Source organism: Marmota marmota, unplaced genomic scaffold, assembly GCF_001458135.2.
Source record: "Marmota marmota marmota unplaced genomic scaffold, marMar, whole genome shotgun sequence".
NCBI classification, from domain to species: Eukaryota; Metazoa; Chordata; class Mammalia; order Rodentia; family Sciuridae; genus Marmota; species Marmota marmota.
In genome coordinates, this window is record NW_026000249.1 from 31,358,672 (window position 1) to 31,371,931 (window position 13,260).

Here is a 13,260-nt window from a genome sequence, read left to right on the forward strand (position 1 = left end):
TGTCCACCAAAAACTAAAAAATAAATATTAAAAACTCCCTCCCCCCCCTAAAAAAAAAAAAAAAACAAAGGTATAAAAAAAGTAAAAATTATATATATTTACATTGTACATTGTTTTGATATATTTATGCATTGTGAAGTGGTTAAATCAAGCTAATTAACAGATCCCTCATCTCACTAATTACCTTTGTGTGTGTGTGTGTGTGTGTATGTGTAAAGAACACTTAAGATTCACTCAGCAATTTTCAAGAATACAGTATTATTAACTATATTCACTATGCTGTACAAATAGATCTCCAGAACTTAATCAACCTAACTGAAACTTTTGTACAAACGGTACCTTTAAAGTAGCCTTTCTATATTTAGGTAAATTCCCATACTATATTCCCTGCCATACTATGTTCCCTGCCTATATTTAGGTAAATTCCCATACTATGTTCCAAGTTCAATTTCCTGGCCTTCCATGCAATTAGAAACATGCACATGACCCAGAATCCACTAATCATGAATTTTTCAGAAAATGTTGATTGAGAAGGCAATAACAGGAGAAAACCAACTCAACAGGGTCCATGTTTGGTGTCAGGGGGGTTCAGCTCTCAGAGGTGGCAAGAGGCAAAAGTGGCCAAAAGTGGTGGTAGTGATGGTTGAAAAAAAAAAAAAAAGGGAGTTCTTAGCAACAATGCAAGTGTAGCAAGGACTCATGGGTAGGGACAGTGGTAACAGAGGTCATTTTTTCATCAGATATTTCTACAGCCCAGTTCTGGGCTTTGTTCCTAAAATTCAGTCTCAAGCTTATTTCTCTGGTCTTTCCAAAGATACTGTGAACCACCCAGAATCCTTTTAATAAATTCCTTTTCTGCCTAACTAGCCAGAGAAGATTTTGCTTTTCTAAAACTAAGCCCTCACCACTACAAACAACACCACCAGGCAGTGATAGAAGCAAATAAAAAACCTTCATCTTTTTTGATTCCCAGGCCAGCTTTCTTTCTACCACATCACATTATTTATATTTAATGCTTTTAGGAAGGCTCAAAATGCTGTTCTCAAAGATATGCTATGAGTACTGACAAAGCAGATGCTTTGATTCACGATAAGAACCTATGTTTGAGTGTGTTTGGAATTTATGTGTTTGTTTATCTTTGTTTTTGCTTCTGTTCATACAGATTCATAGACTAGTGGCTTCCTTAAAAGATGTTAGCCTACAATAAAAACACCAACAGCAATGTACACAGAGTACTCCAAATAAAGATAGAGCAGAGCCATTCAAAGGGAGAGATAACCATCCTAGATAAATCAGAATGAGATCATTACCATGTTCTAAACACTAAATTTACAATCTGCTTCCTTGAAGTAAGGACAGTAACATGTTAGATTATATTAATGTTTCCCAACCTGGATCCACAAATGATGTTTATTATTTTCCATGTTCATGGCCTCAAAGTTTTTAAGAGATTCTTTTCCAACTTCATTTATTAATGTTTTAGATGACTCCATCACAGGTAAAAATATAGCTTACTGAAATACTGAAAATGGCATGTAGATTCATATAACTATTCTTGATGACACCAGGTTACCATATTGGGATAAAGTGTTTTCTTTGTTTTTCTTTCTTTCTTTTTTGAGTGTCTACCATGCACTAGTCAGTGGACTACAATAAGAATTTTATAAACTGTATCAAATTTATTATTCATCACAACAGCTCTATGTAGTAGGCATTATTATCATTATTTTCTAGATGAAAAAAATTGTTGAACAACTTACCCAAGGCTACCAAGCTGGTAAATGAGAGAGCTGAGATTTAGATCTGGGTTTGCCGACTACAAAACCAGTGTGATCTGATCTATTTATAGTACACTACCTCCCTCAGGAAGAATTTCAGTTTTATAAGTGAGAACATTTCCCGAGGCTCTAAATCTTAGAAGGAATTTATTATATGGATGTTCATAGAAGAACTACTGACCCATGATTAATAATAGAGGTCTGAGGAAGAACTGTGGGTTCTGGAGGGATCTGGGAAAGACACAAGGGTGAACTGATTATGGCCACTGCCCTCTAAGAACTTTGCCCAAGTAGGGAGAAGAGATGAGCACACAGAGGGCCAAAATATGCACAAGTTACATGGGGTCAAATGTCAACTCTAATGGGCAGATCAAGGCTCAGAAAGGTGGCCACAGGAAGGGACAGGCCATGTCTTCCCTGGCACTGGGCCTTCACCGCTGAAGCTACATGTAATTTAGAGTCCAGAGCCTGCTCTGGAAAGCCCCACCTACCCATGTTCCCAATTTTGTGAAATACTAGCCCTGCCAAACCTAGACCCTGCCCTGCTCCCTGATGAAATGTGCCCTCGCTCTGAGAAAGACCCTCTGCTCTCTTTTGATAAATCAGAAGTTCTCATAGGTAAATCTCAGACTGTAAAGAAAAGGTTGCAGAGAAACAGATCTAGGTAGAGGCAGAGTGGGCGACACTCACAAAGCCAAAGAAAAATGTTCCCTGCCCATGTGAAAAAAGCAGAACCACTCTCTACTGTTTCTTGACCTATCCCTGCATCCATCAAGTCTATCCTAAGACCAATGTCTCTGAGAGGCCTACCTGTTACTCCATTGTGCAGAGGTAGTTTACTGGCTCCTATCTTTGAGGTTTTTCTGAGAGAAGAAAGCGGAATGCCAGGGCTTGGACAACACAGCAGGTCTGGGCTCTGAGGCACCAAGAATATACTGAGAGGGCCAGGTAGCTACACTGGACAGAAGCCTAACAATCCACCTTTGCCTGTCTCTACTCTTCTCTATGATTTCAACACACAAATTTGAAAAGAGAACACTTTATAAGTGTATTATAAACCTATATTTTAAGAGTTTCAGAATAGCAAAATATAGAAAGGCCCATAGGGACTAATAATACAGATCAAAGAATGAGATGCATGATGGTGAATGTGGCTTACCCAATTCACTTGACTGGTGAGGGTCAGGTCTATCTTTCCCTGACTCCAGTAAGCCAGAGACAGATGGCCCTTCTCTGATGCAAGATAATCAATTATTTATTTGTTTGCTGCAGGCTGTAGACTGAATGTTCCTTGAGAAATAGAATCATTCATTAAATTATTCAACAAACATCTATTGTACTTGGCAGGATCATGGAGGCAGGGAAATAAACAAGTAACAACTCAATAAGTGGCTTCCAGTGGATGGTAGATATAAAACATTTTGGCACATTGCTTGGCCCATAGTAAGTGCTCAATAAATGGTGGCTTCTACAGACGTATCCTTCTAGCAAGATATAAATAAGGAGGAAGAGGCAGACAAGGGCCAGATCTCACATGATATGCTGAGAAGCTGGAATTAGTCCTGCAAGCAATGGGGAGCTGATGCAGAGTTCAGAGCACAAGAATGACCTAATCAGACTTCAGGAAGGTCACTATAACAAAACTTTGCAGGATGAGAGTTAAGAAAAGATCAGTTCTGCAGCTCTCCAGAGAGTCAGGGGAAACTGTGATGCAAATGAAGCTGGGAATGGATGGTAAGCAAAGTTTCCAAAGGGTTCAATTCCATATGATGGATGGGAGAGGTGGAGATAGGAGGGAGGGGAGAGACAAGCTGAACCCAGGCCTGGGTTCTGGGAACACATATAGTAAACTTTACCAAGATACCATCCCGAGCTGCAATTATCTGAAAGAAGAAAATGAGGTTAATTTAAGGGAAGTTATTTCAGGATGCCTAAGGATATTCAAAGGGGAGAGATCCCAGAGATGTCTGTATTTTCAAGTCTATCATTCTGGATAAGGGTCTGAGAATGAGGAACTAAAATGGAGACAACAACCTATTGGTGAGAGCCAAAGCTGTCAGGATAAACAAAATGTAGCCACTCAACTAACATTTATTAACACTGCGATAAGATTAAAGCAGAAAACAAGAGAGAGAAGGTCTTCACTCTCAAAGAGATTACCTTCTGATGAGAGGAGGCCCCCCCACACACACACACAAATAAAAGAAAAATATTAGCTAGAGAGCAAAGGATAGATTAGAATATGATATGAAAAGTAACTAGATATGTAGTTCCTTTGTCTTTGTATAGGCAAGGGTGTGAGGAGCAAAAAAGAGGTCTGAAGACAACGTGCAGGGACCCACACTTGTGGGCCAAACACAGTGGCAGACCCAAGCCCAGAGAACTCAGTGAGTATCCAACCCCAAACATGTTATATGAACCAGGACATCTTGACTCCTGGTCTATACTCCCATTTGGAGACTACTACAGTTTATATGTGATTTGCCCCTCAGTGCAGATGTATTTAGAACCCTGGTTTCCAGTATGGTAATGTGAGAGGTGGTAGGACCTTTATGAGGTAAGGCCTAATGGAAGGCGATTTGGTCTCTGGGGGCACTGCCCTAGGAAGTGATTAATGTAGCTCTCATCATGAGATGGGGCAAAGAACTGGTAGCTGATTATCAAAGAAAAGGAAATGGGTAAAAGGACTTAAAATCAGCATACTTACAGTGACCAGTGACGCAGCCACATCAATGTTTATAGCAGCTCAATTCACAATAGGTAAACCAATTTAGATGCCCTTCAACAGATGAATGGATCAAGAAAATGTGGTATATATACACAATGGAATATTACTCAGCCTTAATGAAGAATGAAATTATGGCATTTGCAGGTAAATGGATGGAGGTGGAGAATATCATGCTAAGTAAAATAAGCCAATCCCTCAAAACCAAAGGCCAAATGTTTTCTCTAATATATGATGCTAATTCACAATGGGAGCGGGGGGGGGGGCTAGGGAAAAATGAGGTACTTTGGATTAGACAGAGGGGAGTGAAGGGAGGAGAGGGAGTATGGGGATAGGAAGGATACCCTATGTGCATGTATGACTACAGGACAGGTGTGATTCTACATCATGTACAACCAGAAGAATGAAAAGTTATACACCATTTATGTATGATGTGTCAAATGCATTCTACTGTCATGTATATATAACTAATTAGAACAAATTTTTAAAAGAAAAGGAAATGGGTAGACAGCCATAGTCTGGGGGGTGGGAGAGGATCACACTTACATAACACAAGCAATCACCCCCTGGATGGCTCTCTTCCTGCCTTTTGGTCATGTAAGCATGAGAAGTAAGGAAACCTAGGAACCTGAAATCTATAAAGGGACAAGATATCCCCACTCCCTTAGGTATCATCTCTGGGCTCCCTCCTCTCTGGAGGAGTGTGTGTGTGTGTGTGTGTGTGTGTGTGTTGTGTCTGTCTCTCTCTCTCTCTCTCTCTCTCTCTCTCTCTCTCTCTCTCTCTCTTATTTAATCTTTAACAACAGGGGAATGAGGGCCTGATCCTGAGATCCTGATTTTCAAGACCAGTATCAATTGGACCCTGGTTAGTTCTCATGAGAGGGTTATTATGAAAGAGAAAGACTAGTCCCTTCCCACTCTATTTTGCCATGCGATCTCTCCTACATGTGCTCCACCATGATGCTGTATCTGACATGAGATCCTCACCAGAGCTGAACTGATACTGGTACCATGCCTTGGAACCTCCCAAATTGTGAGCTACATAAATCTCTTTTCTTGATTACTTTAGATAGGATAGAGAAAAAAAAGCCCCTCTGGGGATGAATCCTAGGATTAACATGGAAAGGATGATGATGGGGACCTTCCCAGCAGAGGGAAGTGCACATGCACAGGCATGGATGCAGGAAAAGAGCTGAATGTGCTTGAGAAACTGAAAAGCAACCAGGGAGGCCAAAGAACAGGGCTGGAGAAAAAGAAGTGTCGATGCTGGAACTATAAACAGAATCCTATTGGCCGCAGTCAAATATTTGGATCTTATTGTAAGGACAATGGCAAGCCACTGGAGGATTTCTTCAGGCCAGGCATAACCTAAGGTGATTTTAGTCTTAAGGAATTTCTGGGATGGGGAGCTTTTTCTTTCTGAGCATGCAGTGCCTTCAGGCCACCCCTCCAATAGCAGTGTGGTAGTCCTTTATCCCACCCACAATTAAGGTCAGGCCTCCATCTGCAGAGCAATTTCTCCTGGTTGGAGATCCTGCTTGGCCTAAATGCTTCCCAAAAAGCCCCCATGAACTCACTAAAACGTTTCCAATAGACTTTGCAAGAGTACTGGGAGAATGGATGCTTTTGTAAAAGGACACAAAATAATAAAACAAAACCGCTCCCTCATTTCTGATGGAAATTTCTTGTTTTCTCCTCCACTGCTTTCCATTAGTCCATGGCCTGAGTAATTAATTATCTTTGCTCTTTACTCTGCCTCCATTTATTTTCCAAAACACCATGAATATGTGTATGTGACTATGAACAATAACAAAGGACTATAAATTCTTATTGATCCCAGAAGGTTGGGAATTATAAACAATAAAAATGTGTCCTCTGACTGCTTCTCTCCAAAGAACATTTTAGAGACACAAAAGAGCTTTGTTAAAACAACAAATGAGCTCTTGGGGCACTGTGGGCCTCCTGGTGGCTCCAGGCCACCAGGTAGTGATGCAACAGGCAACTGTAGACACAAAGTTGGAAAGACCTCCCTGCTACCCTTGCCTGGGCTCGCTTCCTCATTTCTCAGTGCACATCTTGACTGCATCAAGCCCAGTTTACTATATAGCTTTCAGCCACTATTGTTTTCAGAAGCCAGAATTCTCAGCCTAAAGAGAATGTCCCCTTTGTCCTCCATCCATGATTTAATTTACATTCTCCTGAAGGCTCTGTTCACTTTGTTTTCAAGCTAAGAAGTCTCACAACTGTACTTAGACCCTGAATTTGAATTTCCCTGTGTTTCTGCTGTTTGGAAGTTTGCCTAGGTCAGTCACTGAACAGTCACGGGATTCAGCTTTACCTTAGAGAAAACCTTTATTGTTCATGATTTTTTTATGAAACGTCCAACTATGGTCAGATTTTCCCCTTCAATTCCTATATTTTTGTCTTTTAGAATCTATATATGAGAATACATATACACAGATACATAACATCACCTTTTCTCTTGCTAATCAGTAAAGTTTTCATTACCTTTTCCAACTTTATTGCATTCCTAGGGATATAGCCCTTCTCTGTCTCCCAGATTTGAAGGGAACTCTTAGCTGAACTTTTTTCTACCTTTATCATTCAGATGCACTATTCCCAGCATTCCTTGGATCTTTTGACACCATGATTTATAAGACAATGTGAGCATCTGACTTCCTAGGCTTTCTTCAGTCTCTGTTCCTACCTAAAAACTTATAATGTAAAGCTTACTAGAATATTAATAGCCCAAATTTGACCACAAAGTAATACAAATACAAAATGCCAATTTCTAATAAAAAGCCTATAGTCAACTGACTAGGAGACACGAAGAAAGCAACTGTTCTTTGTGCTCTTCAGACAATCTTGAGCTGGAAACAGATTGTTGCTAGCAGAATATTGCTTACCTGAATGTATTATAATCCAAAACCTTTGTGTGTCTAGGGTCAGCAGCTGCAAATACCTGCTTGATATCTTTTGATTTCGATTCTAAGTCTTTCAGCTTTTGTAGGGCAAATTCGATGCTGCTAAATGGAAACTAGAAGAGAGAAATGAAAGGAAAGACATATTTAAATATACCTGAAACTTCAGGAGCCCAATATTTATGATGGCCAGCAAAGAGACTGTACATGGTAAACCCAAAGTTAGCTAGAAATGCCTTTGTATAGAGACCAACACAGAGAAGAGATGACTAGCTTTGTTATCTCTTGAGCTATGCCTTTAAGACAACAAGTGTCATTAGCCTAGGCCCCAAATCTGAGAGAAATGAACTTAAGAGACAGCAGGCTACAGAGATAAGAAAACAATCTGCTTCCACCTCAGCCTCCTCCCTATAACCTTGGACATGGGCCCAATATTTTGGCAAACCCTAAAGCAGAGAATGGGGATTCAAAATTGGATAAGTAGACCCTCATTTTCTCCATTTATTAGAATGCCCCCCTACAACCCCAGAAACTTCTGGCTACCCAGGCAATGCACTGATCAGAGCACAGCTAGTTGTCAAAGATCCATACAGGCAGCGTAATACTCATGCAGAAAGTCTACTGTTCCTGTCTCCTACCCTGTGATTAGCCTTTTGACTTAGGAAGAATATTTCTTATTCAATTCAGTAAAGCACAAGGTTATAAATAATTACAGCTAAAAGATCAAAAATGAGAAGATGAAATTTTAGAATAAAAACATTGGTGGTAATTTAGAATAAAGCTCCCTCTCTTCCACCACAAAATGATCCAGGTGGTTTGGCACCTACTGCAGGCCCCCACTCCCTCTCCTTTTTTGCATTTCCTTTCATGTATTTCCATGATAGGATCTATTAGCTCTTTTGAAAAGACTCCTCGGACTGGTATTAAAGAGTATATTAATCTTCCTCTGCCTAGTATGCCCTTGTTAAGAGTAGTTTTAAAATAATGTAATTTTCACTTGAGATGCTGATACTAGATAATGTCCTATCATGCTTTTATCATTCTGAAAGAAGAAAAGCTCTTTATTCCTTAAAACTATATATGTTTTGACTGAGAGTGCAACTCAGTGGTAGAACGCTTGCCTAGCATGCCTGAAACCCCAGGTTCAATCTCTAGCATGAGGAAAAAAGGAAAAAGAGGGGAAAAAAAACTATACCTACCTTTTTACATACAGGTAATCCTTGACTTTCAATGGGATTATGCTCCAATAAACCCAATGTAATTTGGAAACATCATAAGTAAAAAATACACTGAATAAGCCAGGCACACACCTGTAATCCCAGTGGCTCAGGAGGCTGAGGCAGGAGGATTGCAAGTTCAAAGCCAGCCTCAGCAGTGGCAAGGCACTAAGCAATTTAGTGAAACTCTAACTCTAAATAAGATACAAAATAGGGGTGGGGATGTGGCTCAGTGCTTGAGTGCCCCTGAGTTCAATCCCTGGTACCCTAAAATAAAAATGTGCACTGAATATACCTAGCCCAGCAAATATCCTGGCTTAGTAACACAGCACACTGTAGAGTATTGATTATTTCCCCTAGTGATCAGAGTTGACTGGGAACTGTGGCTTATGGCTACTGCCCAGCATTGCCAAGAGAGGATAGGACTGCACAGTATTAGCTCAGGGAAAGAGAAAAACTCAAAATTTGAAGTACAGTCTCTACTGAATGTATATTGCTTTTATGCCATGATAAAGTCAAAAAACCCTAAGTTGAACAATCATAAATTGGGAACTGTCTGTATATTTTATATTAAGGCACAGGTTCACCCTCTATTTTGAAATAGAATGCTAATTTATAATAGTTACAACAACTGAACTTTCTATAGTCCACATAAAGTTAAGCACGTCACACATTATCATCACATCTAATCTTTCTAGCAAATTTATGAAACAGGCATTCTTGTTACTCTTATGTCAAAGATGAGGAAAATGAAGGTCAGGGAAGACACATGGCTTAGGTCTCTCAGCTACAAAGTATGGGGTCTGATTTCCAATCCAGGCCTGCTGGTCTCCAGAAATTTAACTCCCCAATTATAGAGTTTCTTACCTGAGTTCAGTATTTTATATAGCTGATGGTTCATGCTTTTATGATAACCCAAATCTCTAATATCACAAATGGAGACATGAAGTGGCAGCCAAGGCTGCTCAGGCCTCCTATCAAGAGAGACCCTGTGGAGAAGAGCATCACAAGCCAACAGCCTCCAGCTGCCACAACTTCTAGATCTACACACGGTCCAAATGCAGTATCCCTAATGATGCCACAGTCTCCCTTGGCTGTCTCACTCAGTAATAGAACACAGCAGGGGGAGCAGAGCTGGGCACTCCTGCCTGACTCTGGGTGTCTCAAATGGGCAGTCTTTGCTCTGGGCTCTCCCTCTGTCTGGCTGAGACTTTTTCAAAGCTGCATGGCCCAGATGAGGTTCTTCCCATCCACCCTTCCTTCCTAGCCTCAACAGGAATTAGACCTGAATTCTGGTCTGAAGACTCCATCCACCCACTGTCTCCTTCTGCTCCCTCACTTTGTCCTTCAGAGGTCTTTCCCCCAATACACCTCTTGCATTTATAACTCTGTCTTCTGCTTCTCAGAAGTCCCAAATCGATATGGAAGATGGGATACACATGTATTATATGGAGAGACTGGTGCTAACAACTTAACCTTGAGCATTTTATATGTAAATAAGACAAAACTGGTACTGTAGTATATAAATGGCACATAAATATTGTTATGTAACAGGTGAACTTTTAAAATAAAAAATTTCCAGACAGATTTTTTCAATATTAGGCAATGATTCCCAAATACACGTTTGCACACTGAATGAGTCCACATTCAAAATTAAGATTTTTCCCAAATGTTATTTTTACTGAACAGAACTGCCATAATAGCACTTTTAAGAATGGTAACCATCTGCCACCTTAATTCAAATTAAAAAAAAAAAACTTTTTTAGCTCACTAGGGCCAATTCCTCCTTAAATTCTTTTTTAGGCCTCAGGTGGCCACAGTTATAGGAAGTTGCAACCCCAGAAGCTATTGAGTTCCCTTGGGGTTTCTGTTTGTTCCGGTCTTGGCCTTCTCTGTTGGCCTGTGCCAATTAACTGGGATGGCACAGTGTGTGGCACCGGACTGACTTCCTTTCCTATACTTGCTGAATTTCTTTCTGAACATTGTTAGTGTCAGCAGAAAATGCAGGAAACTTGATTCAACCCTGGGCCAGCCTCCTGCCTCTTCCTGGAATCCGTGATGCTGGGCAGTGGAGAGCCAAGCGTGTAAACAGAGGAGACAAGGACCTGGCCTCTGTGATGGGACCTGTGGCCAAGCTGCACGGATCCATTATTCATGCCCACATGTGTGAATGCACAATGTAAAACAGTGGCAAGATGAAGAAGAAAAGCCCCTAGAGAAAGAAAAACACACATTGCAGAGGGCTGAGAGGCAAGTGAAGAATTATACAAAGTAAATTCACCCTGTTTGTATTATTCTCCATGTAGTTTAAGGTGTACTCATCAGCATTGAGCAAAAGAAATAGGTAGCCATTCACATTCAGTTTGGCTCCAACATACAGCTCCTCAGACTTGATATATTCTGATAGTTCACTTTTAAAGATTTCTTGTCCAGGCCTCTTAACACGAATTCTTTTCAAAAACATCCCACCAGTGAGCCCTAGAGAAAGAGAGAAAAGTTCATGGGTAGTCTTTATTCTTAAAAGAACCATGTGGCTTGCCTTTAGAGTTGCTTCATCCTCAAACACAGACTATACAACTTACCTGTGAACTCATATTGTCTATTATTCTCAGACTAAAGGGAGGAATGAGGCAGTGGACAAAGAAATAAGACTTCCTAGGTGAATGTGTTAAAAAAAAAAAAACATGGTATAGTATTCTAGCCTTTTTCTTCTTTCTCCCTTCCTAATCAAATAAACACATAGCAAAGACCTGCTACATAAATATTCCTGCAGCATACTGGGAGTGTGTAACATCAGGAGGTTACTCATCTTTGGAGCACATTTGAATAGTACCATTTAGAAAATGTCTCACTTGTGCTTATTTCTACTTATTTGTCTTGCACTTATTCTGACGTGCAAATTAAGGGTAAATTGTCCCACCTCTGTGAAGGAGATTTCTTAAGTATTTGAAGACAACTGTGGGGGTCCCTTTAACTTTTTTTACATATTTTTTAAAATTTAATTTAATTTATTTTGAAGTGCTCGGGATGGAATCTAGGGCCTCAAGTGTGCTGGGCAAACACTCTACCACAATATCCCTAACCCCCTAACTTTATTTTTAACAGGTAAAGTATCTTTGCTTCTTTGAGTTTTTCATCATGTATTTTACTTCCCAGAATTCTCAATAACTCATCTGTTCTCTTCCAGGCATTGGTTTTTGACCTCTTGGAAAGTAGCAAGCAGAGTTTGCTTGAATCAGAACTGAAACTCTGAATCAGAACTGAAATCTACAGACCTGTGAATACAGTCTGAGACCAGATGAGATTTTGTGGTCACTACTACATCACTATCAGATCCTCCTACCACATTCTGATAACACAAGTGGTGGAAAGACACAGGCCTTGAAGCCAAGTAAAGCAACATCACATCCTGGTTCTGTCACTTGCCTGCTGGATGATCTTTAAGAGTTATTTAACCTCTCTGAACTTCTGTAAATTCTCATTGGTAATATGGAAACAAAATTTGTGGGGGCCCAGGAAAATGTACCTCTCAAATTACCTATTGTAGGGAACATGACTGGTAGAAGACCCCAGCTGTCATGTTCTGAAATCCATCCTCGAGTATATGCCGAGGTCATACTTCCCACAGGCTTCTGCCAACAAATGACTACACAAGGCAGAGATGCTAAGATTGGCCCATTCCTATAAAGACAAGGGCTCTTCCAACTAGCAGCTTTGGCTCAGCCTTGCAGAAATCTTCTTAGAATTCCACTACAGTCTAAGACCTCCCTTCTTCTTTCTCTCTGTCCTTTACCAGAGTCAGAACTGTACTGCAGTCTGATGGCTCTCCCAGTCTCCTCTGGCTCTCTCCACATTTTTCCTCACCAGCATTTCCCCTGAAGGAATATCTTGGAGATAATCCTGTCTCAGTATTTGTTTCTTGGAGAACTACTACTAAACTTAACCTCTTAGAGTTCTTAGAAAGGACAACAGCAGGTACTGAGTAATGGCCACTACTATTATAAGCTTTTCATTGACTACTATCACCCTTTCTGTTTTACACATGCTACAATTTACTTGGCCACATCTTCCCCACTCTAGATGCATACATGTGATTTTTTGACTATTCAGAGTATGACTTATATTCATCCCTATTCAATTTCATATCGTAAGATTTTCTACTATTCAAATCACTGTGGAGTCTTGATTTAGTTATACAAATTATTCATTACTCATTGGTGCGCTAAGGGCTCATACCAGCTCACAAGAGCCAATTGTTGAATTTTCAAAGATTTTGCAAGCCAGTTTTTTTAAACTGTTGGCTTCTTAAAACTGGCTGTGATTGGGGTATTCACATCAAGGAAAGTGACAAACAGTACAAATCAGGACTTTCAATTTTTTTTTTTTCAAAGAGCCAGTTAACCAGCACATCACTGATTATTCTTTCCAAATGTGTGTTTTCAGCACAGATAAACGATGTAAATATGTTGAGACAAAAAACAGAGTCCTGGGCTGGGGCTGGGGCTCAGTGGCAGAGTGTTTGTTTCACACATGTGAGGCACTGGGTTCAATCCTCAGCACCATATAAATAATATGTGTGTGTGTGTGTATGTATATATAAGTGTGTATATATATAACAT

At 40.2% G+C, this 13,260-nt stretch overlaps 1 protein-coding gene across 1 annotated transcript in view; it reads right to left on the reverse strand.

The window, feature by feature from the left end:
• Efhc2 (EF-hand domain containing 2) overlaps positions 1 to 13,260 on the reverse strand; it is a 206,743-nt gene that overhangs the window by 61,954 nt on the left and 131,529 nt on the right. Inside the window, exons 9-10 of the mRNA XM_048796279.1 lie at positions 10,923 to 11,119; positions 7,410 to 7,540 (exon numbers count right to left, since the gene is read on the reverse strand). Coding sequence (XP_048652236.1) covers positions 7,410 to 7,540; positions 10,923 to 11,119 — 328 coding nt within the window. The remainder of the gene's footprint in view (positions 1 to 7,409; positions 7,541 to 10,922; positions 11,120 to 13,260) is intronic.